Genomic DNA, 16,155 nt, shown 5'->3' on the forward strand with positions numbered 1-16,155 from the left:
GCTTCCATTGGCACCTGCACAAACCTGTTGTTTTCAGTGAGAAAGCAAAGGAGTGGCTGCAAGGAAGGATCTGACCTTCTAATTGCAGTTTAACAAGTCTATTGATTGTGAATGAATCAGACGAGACACCAGCTCAGTCTCCCATAGTGGTGACATTGCTGGGATGCTAATAGACACCACCTGCCTTTCTTGGTGTGGAGCTGTGTGGTGTTAACTGGATGAAAAAGCTGGAGTAATTTATATGTATGTATTTTTCACTGAAGTCAGCAACTCTGACTGATACCCAGAAGGGAACAGACCTGCTGATTAACAAGGGGACACTTCTTGGTTGTGCCTTTTTTTTTTCCCCCTCAACATAGGCACTTTTTAAAGTAGAACTGCACTTTGCCATTGATGATGACTTACAGGCACCGCAGCCACTCTCTATCTGTTGGAGGTAGTGCTATGACAGTCACTGCAGTTTTTTGGAATTGACAGCGTAATCCCATGGTTGTTATCTTTCCTGACTTCATCGTCAATCCAATTTAATCACTTCTAGTTATTTCATGTGTTACTGTCTCTCTCCTCTTCAGGCATCCTGTTCCTATGGGAAGAAGTCTGTACTTTAAAGGTCAGAGCTTCTCAGATTAAAGAAGGGGAAAGGAATCTGCCTCTGTCAGTTTGGAAAGGGGCTGTATTGAGATCTCTAGAGAGACTGCACTGGAAACACTTCTTTCTGGGTTCTGTGACCAAGCTGAATGCTAGTGCCCATCTGTGTGGCTATAAGAGAGGAAGCCCACTTGCTCTGCTCCCCTGGCTGTTGGAGATACCTGCCAGGAGAGAAGTTGCATATGTACAAGGGGGAGAAGCTGCTGTTGCACAGTTTAATCGTCTGACGTTGACTCAGATAGGTCCTGACTGGAGGTCAGCTGTGACGTGCAGCTGGTAGGGTGGGGTTCGACTGTTGGGAAGAGAAAAATGTCAGCCCAGATTCTTTGGCACTGACAAAGTGAATGTGACGATTTCTCCCCTCCAGCTGCAATGGCTGCCTCTGCGCTTCCTTCTTCCCTGCACACCCACACTAGGAGAGCAGACTGTGTGAAGCTACCCTGTCTTGACCCTCAGCTGCTGAACTAGATGAGATTTAGCTGAACTTTCTCCATCTTTCCTTCAGTGCTTGGGCCAACCATTCTGATAAACCTTACCTTTCAGTGTGTCTTTCAGTGTATCTTCTGTCTGTCAGTGCTTCCTGTGGAGTCCATGGCTTTTTCAGCTTCATTTTATTGCAGGATGGGATGTGGGGACTAAGGGAAGAGGCTGTCAGATGTCCATCTTCATCCCTGCTGCTAGGATCCTTCACTTTGCTTTGAAGGCCAGGAATATTCAGCATTGAACAGATTCCCTTGATACTCATTTATCTCATCTTCCACCTCTTCACTAACCCTAGTAACATCCTTTATGTTTCCCTTCCCGTTAACAGTGTCTGACCTCTTGAGTAGTTGGAAAATGTTACCAGGTCAGCCTTCTTGGCACCATTTCGTTTTGTTATTGAGGACAAATCATGAAACTCTCTCTTTTATACCAGACTGGTTCATCTGTCTTGTGGTGGCTCCTGATGTACTCCTCCGTGTTTGTTTTGCTCTCTCTGTCTGGGACTTCAGACCATTTTTGTGAAGAGACTATCTGTATACCCCTCTCCCCAATGTGAAGCCTTCCTATGCATAGCCATAACTGTATGAGCTTCAGTGAGAGCTAATTCCTACTTGTTTGAGCTCTTCCCCCCACCCTCCCCATGCCCCAGGACCAGCCCTCACTTCCCATGCTACTGCCTTCCCAGGGTCTCCTTACATGGACATAGCTGTCTGGGGAGTGTTTTCCCTTCAGGTCATTTTTGCTGCACAACATCATCTCTTGCTGTTCAGTCAATAGCCTACTGTTTCTGTACGGTGTGCCAGCAGCTCCTCTTTAGGGAACACTCCTGAATGTAACACACATCTCACTTGATCTCGTTCCTTATAGCAACTGACGACAGCAAATAAAACAGGGCTTAATAGGACTGATGGCTGGGAACCCCCACTACAGCTAAACACAGGGCCATATAAGATGGTGTCTTTACAGCCCTCAGCTTGTTTTCACTGCCATCCCAAGTGGTCTGATCCAAGCTGAGCTGAATTAATTTTGTTCACAAGATTTTGAGAGATGGTGTGTCAAATTTATTATCATTTCACCTGCCTCTGTAACAGGAGCTGCAGGCACCGTGATCAATGGATCGAGACACGTGCCTAATTTCACTGCGGCTTTTGTAAATCTCTGTGTGCCTTCTGCAGCCATGCTGTTGAATTACTTCCTATGCTCCGTGGGTGCTCTGCAATGAAGCACAGGACAGGTCTCTTTGTATACCAACCCTGTCAGGACAACAAGGCACTGAGGGTGCTGTTGGGAACCTGCTGACTTTGCAAGTATTATACATCTGTGTATACATAGGTCTGATCCTTCCTTCTTGTGCAAATCTGATCTGATTTTATCCTCCTGTGTAAGTACCATTCACATAAATGTACATGCCCCAAAAGAGAGCCTGTGTGAAGGACCTGTTGTACAGGGTAAAACAGCTTCAAGAGCAGAACCTTGTTCACTGGAGGTGATGTCTATATGTGTAAAGGACTCAGCTTGACTCTCTTATTCCTGTATTCAACAGTTTGATCTGGAACTGTTAGTGGGAGAGAATAGACAGGTAATGCTATAGCTATGGAAGAGCTATGTCCCAGTTACTTCTGCATGTTATTTTCCCCTTATCTCTGACCATCCCTTCCCTGTGCTCCTTGTTCTCCCTGCTCAAGAGACTTAGACAAAATAGTGCATTATATCACAGGGGCATCTAGAGGGGAAACAGCTGCTCCCTTCTGATTTTTCTCCTGAACTGCCCCACAGATAACTAATTGAAGCTCAGTTGATTCTATTAGCTATTTACCTAAAATTGAGCTGGCTAATGAAAATGTTTCTAATTAATATGAGGCAGATTAAAACTCATTACAGCAAGGTCGTCAGTAATGAGAGATAATCAGAGCACGAATGACCGAGCTTGGAGCAAAATGAAGATGGAACATGAGCAGGCGATCGGTGCTGGTTGTGCATGCACCAGGCAGCAAGGGCAGGGTTCAGCAAGGTGACTGCTGGTGCTCTGCGCTGTGGTTGAACAACACTGCTTCGTCCTGAAGAGATGGACGTCCTTCGCTGGCTAAAGAGATGGACCTCAGCCCAGCGTAAATGTTTCCTGAATCAAGTGGCATCTCAAACTAGGGGTTTGTTGCGAGGCCACTCCCTTAGTCACCTGTACGAATTGTTAGGAACAGTGTTGTGAATCAGGGAATTAGTGGGAAGAGCATGGGAGTATGTGTAGCATAGGTGGGAGGTAAATGTCTGTGTGTGCTTGTGTGTGGAAATTCAGAGTCCTGATGGCTCGGAGGGTGGGAACTTGCATGTATGTTCAGTGTGAAATGGGCTCACCTAGGTTTGGAAAAGTCCCTTCTGATCTCCAGGGAAGATTTGCACAAATCGTGAAACGTGTTTGCTTTAATTTCAGCTGCCTTTAGCACTGGTGATACAAGGCCCCAGCACCAACACCAGATTTCAGCTGTCTGACACAGGCTCACTGTGTATGTCCTTCCATCTGTACAGAGCTCACTGGCCATCCTGCTAGTTGTGCGATTCCTTGTTCCCATGTTTGCAAAACTGAGAAGCTAAGAAATTGTTGCTTTAGTCTAGGGGATCATCTCTGTCCTTTATGCTTTGCAAGCTATAAAGCTCTCTTTCTCACTTTCTGGCTGTCCCACTGGAAACCTACTGTTGTGCCAGAATTTCTGAAGGGTTTTGGTATCTGCTAGGACTATTTTGAGCTATGGAAGTCAAAAATGAGAATTAGGGGGATACTTTTTTAACCAGGGTTTGCACCAAGGGGAACTAACTAAAAAGTATAGGTCTGAAAAGCTAACAAGATACCTGCCTAAGTGGGAACATATGGAATACCCTACTCTCATATGGGCAGGCAGAGGCCAATAGGTAAATCTTTAGGAATGTTATACATAACTTACACAAATAATGATTTATTAGATAGTGAGATGTATTGCACCAGGAGTTATTCCAATTCCAAAGACGTGGATCTGTCCATGGTCAGCAGTATGATCAGTTAGTATTGGCATAAGAAAGCATTTGAATGGGAAATATCTGGTGTGCATAGGAACAAGACTTCGTAAAAGGTAGGCAAGAAAGATAGTACAAAAAGGAGGCAATAAGAGTTCCATTTACAGTTGTGTGTCTCCTTGCAGCACCCCTGCTGTCAGTCAGTTTTATTACCAGGCTAACAGTGTTAGTGAAGGCTATAGTAGTTTATATTAGCTGTACACTTATTCAGATTTGTTGAAAGAGGAGATAACAGCCCCTTGGACGCAACTACACTGTCATTGCAATGGGTTCTAGGTTTTCTATAGCTGTTTTTAAACACCCAAGTACCCTATTCATTTCACCAGTAGCTGTATCCTCCCTAAACATCTTCACAGATCTTTTGGCATGGCACTTGATTTCAGTCTCTCACTGTGTTAAATTGAGGTAGACATCCATTCATTCCTCTCCAGTTTGTGCTGTCCTGGATCATCTAAAGCTGTTCTGTGGGTTTACCAGTCGTGTGCATATGACCCTGTTGTTACCAGGGGTGGAAGAGAAAAGGACTGTGGCCTGATTCCTTTCCTATCTTCTCTGACATGTCTTTTCTCCCTCCCTGATTTACCATATTTTGGGGATACCCACTATGGAGGTGTGATGATATCCTCTCTTCCCTCTGTATGGAGTCCAAGGGGCAGCCTGGCTCTTCCAGCCCAGTCTCCTGCTATTGCAGGCATCCCTGAAAGAGCTGTCTCATCCAGGACAGCTGACAGCGTATATGCCTGGGACGCTCTCACACACTGTGTGCCACAAGATACTTACCAGCATCCCAAAGGCTTAATATGAAAGACCATAAGCAGCAATTCTGTTGTGCCACAGGAAGAAAGCAAGAGTCTATCACCAATGTCCCGAGTCCTTGCAATGACAGGTAATTTAGTAAATATGGAAGATCCTTGGAAGCAGGTTGAATGCCAGCAGAAGGGGTAACCGATTTAACTGGAATGTGGGAGCTGGATACACCAAATTAGTTCTTTAAAGATTTTAATGGTGCTGGGAGCATCAGTGCACCCTGTTTGCATTCTGTCTCTCACTGTGTCCGATCAATAGGGTAATTTTTGTCTTGTTGCCTTGAGCAAGAGCGTTTAAAGCCCTTTAGACGTTTTATTACATGTAATGTTCTTATGAGTCTGTAAAATGAGGGATAGCAAACCTGAGTTTTGTAAAGAGCTTTGTAAAAGCACTTTTAGAGATGAAAAGCTCCATATAAAATCAGGTATGGTTGTTTTATCATAAATGTCTAAAGCTTTTCTGAATTCCATTAAGACCTTGGCTTCTCTATCCTCTGACAGTGAGTGCCACTGGTTAATGCTGTACTGTGCAAAATGGGATGTAAAAAAAACTTTAAAAAGGTTGTTGCTTTGTGGAATGGCCTATTATTTGCTGTTTTGTGAGAGCTGGAAATAGGAATGGGAGATTTTCTTTTTATTATTTCATATAACTCTTCTCTTTTATGCTTCAACTCTCTCTAATCTAAACAGTCCCCTAACATTTCAGATCTCTTTTTTTTTATAGACTTTTTTCAAGTCCATGATCATTTTTCCCTGTCCTTCTCTGTCCTATTCTTTTTCTTCTGTACCTCCTTCTGTGATGGGATGTCCAGAATTCAAGGTGAGGTTGTGCTTGCAATTTATACAATGGCATTTTGATATTTTTAATGTTTTTCTCTTTTCCTTTCTTAACACAGTCAAACAGCTTGTTTGGGTTTTCCTGACCCCCACTGTGCATTGAGCAGGTGCCTTCACTGAACTGTCCACAACAATGTGATGCAAATTTTGTGTAGTTACAGTTAATTTAGAGCCCATCAGTATGTGTGAGCAGGATAAATTGCACCTTCCAGTATGTGTAACCTTGCAGCCATCTATACTGAGGGTGATCTGCCAGTCTATTGATTGTTCACCTGTCTTTGGTCGGGACTTGGCCGGGCTTATTTTTTGGGACTGGTGAATAATTTCTGTTGCATCTCATGGAATTCTTGTCACTGCACCGTCCTCTCCTTTGCCAGATCACTATCAGGGAAACTAAACCTTGATGTAAGAATGGGTATAATGGGACACTCTGCTGTTAGTTTTTGACAGTGATGTGGGTCAACCAATTTATAGTAGAGAACCTCTTCTGCTGTGTGGGTGCTACCTATACCTGTTTCCCTTTTCATCACATTTCTCCGTGTTTGCAGTGCTAGTTCAGCCTTGGTGGACGTGACAACATTGCAGGTGCTAATGTAGACAGGGCTTCTGCAGTATTACCTCATCTAAAAGATCTCAGAGCAGGTTGAGATGAAGGTGTGGTAAAAACATCACTAAATGTTGCAGCCTTGTCCTAAGTAGAGAGTCCCCCACTGCTGTCTCCAGTGCTGAGCTTGGTGTTGTGGAGAGGGAATTCTAAGTTGGGAATGGGATAAAATGGGCAAGTGATGTTCTTGCATCTTCTCCAATAGTTACTCATTTTTCTTTTCACTCTTCTTGAGGGAATTTATTGAAAGCCACTTGAAAGTCCCAATAAATATCTCCCTTTTCTCTTATATTGACCATTGCATTAACATGCTCAGAGTATTTTAGTGGACTGGTAAAGAATGATTTTTTTCCTCTCAAAATCCCCGTGGGCTTTTTTCAGTCATACCACATTTAGCTAGGTGATTTTTAGTACTCTATATTTATTGTCTCAGCCTCAGTTGATACAGAACCAAAGCTTGCAGGACTATAATTTACCAGATTACTCTGGATTTTTCTTAAAAACAGGGCAACATTTTTTCCCCATCAGTCCTCTGGAAGCCAACAGTTTCATGTACAATCCCCTTTTCATTATGATTATTAGCATCTCAGCTACTTAGTGAATTAATCTGTAGTTTTTATATGATTGAAGCTTTCAAGGTATTTTCTGGAGACATCTATCTTGAAATACTGTCTTGGAGAGTGTACCTCCATTGTGAGCGGTGATGAGCAGGCTCCTCCTCAGCAGCAGGAGAAGGTGCCTCCTTTCCCTTGCTCAGGCTGGGAGTAGGTGGGGTGCAAGCGGGCACCACATGGCATGGAGCTGTTCCTGCTCACCTGTACAAGAGTGCTCTCCAGTATGGAGGTGGAGGAGCAGCTCTTCTAGCCCTGTCCTCTGGGCAGAATCCAGCCTGACATCCTTTGTGAAATGTCTGTGTTTGCAGCGTTCCTGGAGGCAGCACTCATCACCAGGAATTTCTGGTTACTTGTTTGTTATATCTTTGACTAATTGCATTTCAAATTTTCTATCTGCATTCCTAATCCTCATTTCACTTTTTGCCAGCTATGAGTATGCCCTTGAGGGCTGGAATGACTTTTCTGAAGGATTTTTCATGTGAGAAGTGGCTTCCACCACTTACCTTTCTGTCTTTAGTGGTCTTTCTGAGCCCTTTTGTTACCAGGTCTGTCACCAGATACCAGATACTCAAGTATTCACCAGTGTATTTTAACTTTGGTATCTATTTTCTGCCAAATTAATTCTTTTAAGACCAGATTAGCATCTGCCGATTTGTGACATCTTTCATGTCTGATGCTCTGAAGAGCAGTTCTTTGCCAAGGTCTCTGCAAGTAAAGGCTACTTCAAAAGCATCAAAATTACTTGAGAAGCCAGATCGGCTTGTACATCAAGGGTAAATTAAAAAATGTCCCTGTGCAGCTCTGCTTGCTGAGTATGTGCTTCATCCCCTCTCTGTACCTGACAGTTATTACTTCCATTATGGCCCATATGGAACAATTTTAATTATCAATCCCAGTCTACCCAGGGTTTAGATAAACCACATGGGTCTGATTGATAGCCATGCTGTGGGCCAATGGAGAATTTGTCCTGCTGAAATTTGGTGAAGGGGGTTGAGACAGAAAGAAATGCCCATGTAGACTGAGGGAAGAACCATATACACGCTCAGACAGCATTTGTGATCTGAAGTGCTTCCTGAGGGAGGCTTATTCTTGCTAAATCTTGGTACATGAAATGCTTCCTTTCTCTGCAGTGTGCTCCTAGAAATGATGCACACAAGCAGCTCCCTGTCTAACTAGCTGTTGTTCCCAGCTCTATTCCCTGATAAGAAAAGTCTTCAAGATATTGCTTGTGCAAAAAAGAGCAATATCATTCTTGGAGAAAAGCTCTGAGCCATTCTGGGGGTTTCCATTTACCCTTCAGTTTCTTCAAGGTAGGACAGAAACATGAGTCAGCAGTATCGGACACAGTAGTAGGAATGTGGCACTCTTACTTTGCCTAAGATTAGGAGAAAGTCACCTGTCAGAGAAACAAGTGCTGCGTCTGGACCACGGCGTGGCCTGGGGAGATCCAGGCAATTAATAGATAGCGTTATGAACATTTTTCTGCTAAAAATCCTGACCTGGTTGATAAGAAAAGAGACCTTGGAAGCTACATTCACAGTCCTGCTTCATTCTCACTGTACTTCTGCCTCTAACGAAGACTGGAGTTTTGTAAAATGTAGGCCTACAGATGGATTTCCTTCTGCTGAGATAAGCTGCGTGATTATCTTCTGTCTCTCTAGCAGGGGCAGGAGCTGGCATTCCCTGGTCCGGACAACCAGCCAAGGGCAGCTGTCTCTGAGGAGTTTTAGCCAAACCAGTTGTGAGAGCATGGTGGAGGATGCTGTGCATGGGGGTTTTGTTCTGTTTTGTTCCTGGAGCCCTCTGTAAGGATGCTGTTGTCTCTCTTGGCCTGGACTGCTGTATCCATGAGGCCAACCAGGTTCTCTACAGGGTGGATAAGTTTGGGAGGGCCAAAATCTCCTCTCTCCTTGTGCTACAGGGGAGAGGGGCTATTTCTGCCTCCTTCTCAGCAGTGACTGACATGAAGATACACCCTGCATCCAAGTGTGTCTACAACCAGTTGCATTTTCAGCTACATGAGGTTTTCATCCTGTTTTTTCCATCTCCCTTGGTGATTCGTGTGGGGTGGGTAGGTGCATTGGAGCCAGCACCTCTACCCCCAGCTGGCTGCCCAGCCTCACACCCAGCACCGCACTACAGCCCCAGCGGTGCTGCCGCTCTGCCCTGAGCCATGCCGCAGCCTGGAGTCATTTGATGGGCTCCTGCTGTACCTGTGGGAGGTTGCAGGGCCCTGTGCTGGCTTGTGCTCAGTGCTGGGGTTTTTGGAGCACATCTGCAAGGAACCTTGCCACTGTTTCCTGCCTGTGCCCTGGGCTGTGGCTGCTTGATGCCTCAAAGGGGTCAGCTGGCCACTGCTCCCCCTTCCCTTTGCTGCTGGCAGGGGGTTTACTCCGTGGCTGGAGGCAGAGGGCAGAGGGTGATTATCAGAGCTGCATAAAAGCTGTTTCCCTGTAATGGGCTGCACTCCTGGTGCTGTGACAAACTACCCAGCTGCTCTGGCTCCCTCCCTCCCGCTGCCTTTCTCTTTCATCCCATTACTCCCTCACAGCTTTTCTTGCTCTCTCATCCTCTTTCACAGCTTCCTTTCCTTGTCTCCTTTTGGCCTGCTTTTGCCCCTGCTGCACACGGGAAAGGAGAGCAGGGAAACAGCCAGGGCAGCGGCTTGCGCGTTACAGCAGGAGCTTTAAAGCTGGTGTGTAAAATGCAGCACAATAATGTAGGAGACTTCAGGCATGCTTGGGGATGTTATTTTCTGCCTATGTATTTGCGAGTGCTTTTGAGCAGGCAATATGCTGGGGGAAGCTCACGGTCCTGTCGCGAGTTATGCTTGCCCATGTGCACCCGACTAGGAAAGTGTGTGTGTGTATCAGGCTGTCAAGTCTCACACGCTGAGTGTGAGACTTGCACATTAGGCTTTCTCCTCACACTCCCCTAGGCCTGTTCCGTGCACTTGCAGCTCAGTACCCAGTCTGTCCCCTGACGCGTTCCCAAACATGAGACACTCGCCCTGTCCTGTGATGTGACACAGCACTGCTTTGCAGAGGGCAAAGATAGCCGGCAAATGGGGTGGATGTGTGGGGGTGTGTGGTATTCATGTGTGTTTGTGGTGGTGTTCCTTTCGGCCACTTACTTTGAGGCTTTTGGTGGAGTCCCTCACCACAGGATCTTGGGCAGATGAGGTGTGCAGACACGGGATTTGACCTTCTGTGATTTCTGACACAGAAACCAGAGGAATTGGGAGCCTCCATGCAGACAGGTGTCAGGCATTAACAGGAGATGGGTGCAAAGTTACTTTTTGTCATTGATTTGCTTAGATTTTATTGATGTATCAGGATAAACTTATCTGAAGTTTATTAAAGAATATTGAGTATCACTGTGTCCTTGGCAGGAGGCTTTTCTAGTGAGAGTAATAAAGGCAGAATAAATCATTGTCACTGAAGGATGTGGTGGCTGGTCTGTTCTTGAGAGGCGGAATGAACCTCAGGAGTTGAAATCCAGACCAGGCAAGTTGTTGGTGATGGGTTTTGTCATTTGTTGGCTGCATTTTGACCAATGTGAGCAAAGCTGGCAAGTCTTCTAATTTTAGTTTCTAAAACCACTGTCACTGCAGACTTTGGCAGTGTAAGCAGTAAGACCAAGACCTGGCTGGACTGGAGGGATGTAATTTCCCCTTATGGTGTATCAGTGAGCTGAGGAGGATGAAGGACTAACCACATACTGTCCTCCTCACTGCCAAATAGACATCTGTAGTCTTGATTTTTAACAGACTCTTCTTCCAAGTTCCTGGAAGTTTCTGGGATGGTATCTGTGGTTTTCTTCTCACTGTAATTCATTGCACTCACACTAAGAGTCTAACATACGTGGTTGTGGTCCTGACTTAGGTCTTTTGACAAGGGGTTCCCAAACTGTGCATCGTAGTGGTGGATCACAGTGACAAACCAATGCTGCCCTGTGGCTAGACATCTTATTCTGTGCAAGGATGTGGCCCTGGACAGAGCCAAAAAACTAATGTACTGTCACTGATCATGGTGCCTGTACAAACAAGTATCGAAGCCCCTTATACTCTGGAGCATCTTGTCCTGGTTCAGCCCCTCTTAAGTCAAGCCAGAGTCCTAATACTTAGCTGGCACATTAGATGATGATACCCCAAATCAAGAAAGGAAATCCCTGGTCCGTTTAAATACTGAACAAATAAAAGGTACATACATGGGCATGTGCATGTAACAGACAGCAAAAGGGCTTGGCTGATGTTCTGATCTCTCCGCAGGTGCACCTGCGCTCTGCTGAGCGCCTCCGGGAACTGTGCTGTGCCAACCGAGGCACCTTCATCAAGGTGGGACAGCACCTGGGAGCGCTTGACTACCTGCTGCCTGAGGAGTACACCCGCACCCTCAAAGTGCTGCACAGCCAGGCCCCACAGAGCACCAGGCAGGAGATTGAGCAAGTCATCCGTGAGGATCTGGGCAAAGAGGTAGGGGCAGCCATAGCCTGTGTTGGCTTCTCAGGCCTCAGCAAGCCCTGGGCAGCTAGAGGAAGGAAAAGAGGAGCAAGGAGGTCCCTGGTGTTTCTCAGTTGCAGGAGATACCGAGGGAAGATATCTCCTCCTTGCCCCTGGGAGAATGCCGTGCAAATTTTCCCTATCCCTTGATGGGCATTATTGGTAAGCTTAAGACAGGCGAAGATAACAGAGGATTAAGGGTGTGAGGGCTGCCAGGCGGAAATGACAGGGCTCAGCAGAGCAGCATACCCCAGAGCTTATGCCAAGACTAACGGGGTTGCTGGAGGTCAGGATGGAGGGCCGTCTGCCATACTGAAGGGTGGGTGCTGGAAACATTGAAGTTCAGGACAAAGATATATTAGCAGGGCTCTGTGAGGGACGACTGCTCTCCCCTGGCTGCGCTAGACCAATTCCAGCTAGCACTGACAGCCTTTTACTTTCTTGAGCCCCTAATTAACCCTCAAAGAAAATAATAGCATAAATCACTTTTGGTGCTTGTAATTAGGTAATACAGTAGCCCAGGAGTTTGTGTCACCATTAACCCTCAGCAGCTCACAGCACTGAGATCAGATGTGGGTGCCTGTGATCATTAGATATAAGAAAAGTAACGACAGTACTTAGAGAGGGCGTTTTGCTACTTTGCGTCTTGCCCTTTACAAAAAGATGTCCCCTCACACTCCAGCCCCTCACACTCCAACTGACATGGTGAGAGGGAGGCAGGAAGCAATAGTGTGCAAAGGCAATGGAAGAGAAGGTGCGTGTGAGACAGAGGAAGACATAAGGCTGAAGAATGGAAGCAGTGTGGACGTGTTTTGCGTGTTCTGGGATGTGTGACTGTGTGGTGAGGAGGTATGGGGGTAACATGATGGCTTAAGTGAAGTATTTGCACCTAGTGAGTATATTATGGGCAGATTTGGATGGGGTGGGTCTGCCTGTGTGTATTTTTAGGGCCTAGGTATTGTCTAGTCAGGAATGACAACTAATATTTCCTTGCAGTTTAATGGCAGGGTTAATGCCAGCCCCTGACCTGCAAGATGCTCCCTCTCTCAGTGCTGCATTCTTGTAGCATGGCTGGTACCAGCTGTGTTTCATAGCTCAGTGGATAGGTGGAGCAGGGCAGGCTGGCTGCTCCCTGCAGACCCCTGCTGCTCCATGGGCCTCCATCCGGCTGTCTCCCCTCCGCAGAAGCCACAGAAAGCCACCCCGAGGTTAGCCCCCATTAAATGACCACAGCCCTGGCTCAGTTTGTGTGGCGTCTCTCAGGCTGACCCAGGTGCTCAGAGCTGGGCCCTCTTCTCTCAAGAGCGTGTTCAGCTGCCACTGATACGCTCTGGTTTCTTTCAGCTTTTTGGGAGATAGATGAGCCGTCCATGTCTCATTGATTTCCAGCGAGGCAGCTTGAATCCAGTCTCCACAGCAGCCTTCCCTCTTAGCGTTCACTTCACCCACATGAGCAGTGCTGGGCAATACTTAATTTTAAAGAGACAGAGAGAGAGAGAAAAAAAAAGGTAGAAATGGGAAGAAGGGGATAGAGAGGAAGTGCTAATGACAGAAAGAGAGCAATGATAAAAGAGAGAAATTAAGAGAATGACACGTATAAAAATAAAAGACCTGGTGAAACTGGGCAGCATTAAAAGCAGAGGTAAATGCCCATTTTCTTTAGTTACAAGGTACCAAATCAAGGTATTTAAAAGCAAAAAGGATTTGGGGAACCTAATGCACCAAAGTTGTCTTTGCTGGAGCCCAGATGATTTAGTAGGGTTACTTCAGGAACAAATTTAATTCCAGTGTAGCTACATCCTCAGTACATTTTAAATACAATACACTTAGCTGAAATATAGATGGCAGAAGGGCAAGGTGGAGTGTCAGTGCAGAGAGGAGTGCAAAGGGGGATCCTGAAACCTTCCTACTTGGGGCCAGCGTCACACCTGGGAATTTACAAATAAATTCAAATAGAAGAGAAAATGACAGTGAGGGAACCTTCCCAGGGGGCTTAGGCCTAACCCTGCTGCTCTCAAATTCAGTGGTAAGACTTCCAGTTCCTCCATCAGGTGCAAGAGCAGGCTTCTCGGATGAATCTCAGGTGTAGGCAAGAAGTGACTACATACAGTTTGGATCAGTGCAGAACAAATGGTGGAAATAGCAACTGGAAATATAGAGATACCTAGGGAGAAATGTGACAAGCTGACAAATTAGGCAGGAACTTGCAAAAGGGCATGAAGATCAAAAAAAGCCAGTTTCGCATATAGAAGCATTATATCTTCAGTCAATTAGAAATAGTCCGTCTTCTGATGTGACCTACTCCTGAGATTCTTATCAGAGGCTTGGATGTTTGACAAATGGAGTGGTTTTGTGGGAAAACTGGTGTAAATGGAGAGCATGCCGATGAGACTGATCTCTGAGCAAAGGCAGAGGGCTTGTGAGGTGGGTTTACAGCAGTTCAACATGGCTCTGTTGTCACCATGCAGACTTGTGTGACACCCTGCTGATGGGGGAACTCCCATTCTAGGCCAGCATCATGGCTGCAAACTGGGAGCTGCAGCACGTTGCTCTGCTACGTGAGCTAATGGACTGATTTAAAGGCAAATGGCATGTGTGCTAATGTGGCACACAAGGAGAAGCATTATACTTGCTGACTAGTGGGTTGCCCTATCAAACCCTGTTTTAAGTCTAGGGTGACTCTGTGTACCTCTCAGGGGTCATTGGGATAAAAATAATCAGTAGCAAGCAGATACTGGCTTTCTAATCTCAGCCATCACTTGGTTAAGTGATGGTAGGAGGTGATCATTCTCTTGAGTGTTGTGTGCAAGAGGTTGAGGTGGGGGTGGAATTCTCAGATCAATATGAGTTGTAGCAGTGGGAGAGGCTGCACAAAGAAATCTGTACAATGACTCCTGGAAACTCTCACCAGCAAGACCATAGAGTGAGAGTCTTTTGGGGAGACAGCGGAGATACCACAGGTAGGGCTTGTTCTGGATGGATTCCTTGGATCAGTTGGGAAAAGCTGTGTGCATAAGAATGGGTGACGGGTTATGAATGAAAGAGTCTCTCCTACCTCTGTTCTCATCTTCCCTGCTTGAACAAGGTTCTGAAAGTGAAAAGGTGTCAGGCGTGGAAAATGAATGCAAAAAAGTGTATGTTCCCTACCCCACAAGTGTCATTTTCTCTGCAGGGCTGTTAATGACACAGGGAAAGATAGCTGGTTCAGCTCAGCAACAAGGTACATGCAGAGCAGAGCAAGGCAGCTTCTGGTGAAATTTGGACACTAGAAATTTAGGGAGAAAGACTGATGAGAGGCTCTGGAAGATGGATCTTTTGGAATGGCTGGACCTTAAAAGCGCAAAGTTGTGCTTAGAAACCAGAAATGATAGAAGAAGTGTTTTGCCAGTACTGGGATTAGGGGCATCTCCTCCATCTGGCAGGCCTATTGGAAGAGACTGGCTTGTGACTGTGGGATATAGGGGTACCGGGGAGGTGATGCCAGTTTGGTCCCAGAGCAGAGGTGCAGAGACCAGGGCATCTCTGAGTGTGGCCAAGCGAGTTCCACCTGACAGCCCTTTGGTGTCTGTCAGAAAGGCTTCCTGTAGGTCTTTCTTTGTGTGATTTCCATGGACAAGGTGCTCAGAGGAGCTTATCGCTTGTTGTGAAGACTGATTGGACTGTTGTGAAACTCTCCCCTTTCAAAAGTACATCTGATCAAGGCCATTCCAGAGCATCCCTCGTCATAGGACTGAGTGGCTGCAGAATGACTTGGCAGCTTTTACAGCCCTTCTTTTCCAAATATCCTTGGTGTCTTTCTGTTGTCTGGCTCCAGTACTGTCCAGTGCGGTCCCTACTATGGCTCTGTGGGTCTCACTTCTCTGATGCTGTGCAATGATAATGAGTTTAGATACTGTCACATCTCCTGACTTCACTGTGTACTCCTATCTATGCCAACACACTTTTTACCTCTTTCTAGTGCTAAAATACCTGCTGGTTTGCAGTCACCCTCTGATTTGCACATCCCAGTAGGCCACAGCATAGCTCTACCCACTCAGCACCACTGTAATCCCTCTCCTGTGTACAGCAAGATGTCACTTCCCAGAGCCCCTTGCTCATCAGCTTCCAGCCCATCCTCACTCACTGGCATTTTTTAATCAACATTCTGACCTTTTCCCAGACTCCTTATTCTCCCCCTCTGTGTGTTTGTGTACTCAATACTCTACCCAGCCTTTTACTCATATTGGAGGTAATTTTTCTTGGTGGGAGACATTCCCTCCCCACCCATCTGTCACCACTGTCCCTTCAGAAATATCCCATTTCCTCCACCTGTGCTCCTTTCTGGCAGGTTCCCATCAGGCTGGTCCTCTAGTCCCTGCTCCTGCGTCTGGTCTGAGGTTGTGCGCTTGGGAGTTTGGGCATGGAAAAAGTTAGCATCCCCGTGAGGCCAGCATGGTCTCAGGTAGGGTCTTTCCCATGCTGGTGGGGCACCTGTGCTGCGTGGCTGCCCAGGTGCTCTGTGTCCAGGCTGCGTCTTTGCCTGGGGGGGCGAGGGGCTGGTGTAGGGCACAGGGCCGGCCTCGTGTGCTGTGGGAGTGAGGGTCTCTCTTTCCTCCTTGCCCCTTGACTTATCCTTAT

At 46.4% G+C, this 16,155-nt stretch overlaps 1 protein-coding gene across 4 annotated transcripts in view; it reads left to right on the forward strand.

Moving 5' to 3' along the window:
- The window catches only part of ADCK1 (aarF domain containing kinase 1), an 86,606-nt gene that overhangs the window by 21,929 nt on the left and 48,522 nt on the right, over positions 1 to 16,155 (forward strand). For 3 of the 4 annotated variants that reach the window (XM_068398659.1, XM_068398662.1, XM_068398660.1), the window contains one exon: positions 11,308 to 11,511. The exons of the other annotated variant lie outside the window; for it this stretch is intronic. In XM_068398659.1, coding sequence (XP_068254760.1) covers positions 11,308 to 11,511 — 204 coding nt within the window. The remainder of the gene's footprint in view (positions 1 to 11,307; positions 11,512 to 16,155) is intronic. 4 annotated transcript variants of the gene reach the window in all.

This window comes from Nyctibius grandis, chromosome 4, assembly GCF_013368605.1.
Source record: "Nyctibius grandis isolate bNycGra1 chromosome 4, bNycGra1.pri, whole genome shotgun sequence".
Lineage (NCBI taxonomy): Eukaryota > Metazoa > Chordata > Aves > Nyctibiiformes > Nyctibiidae > Nyctibius > Nyctibius grandis.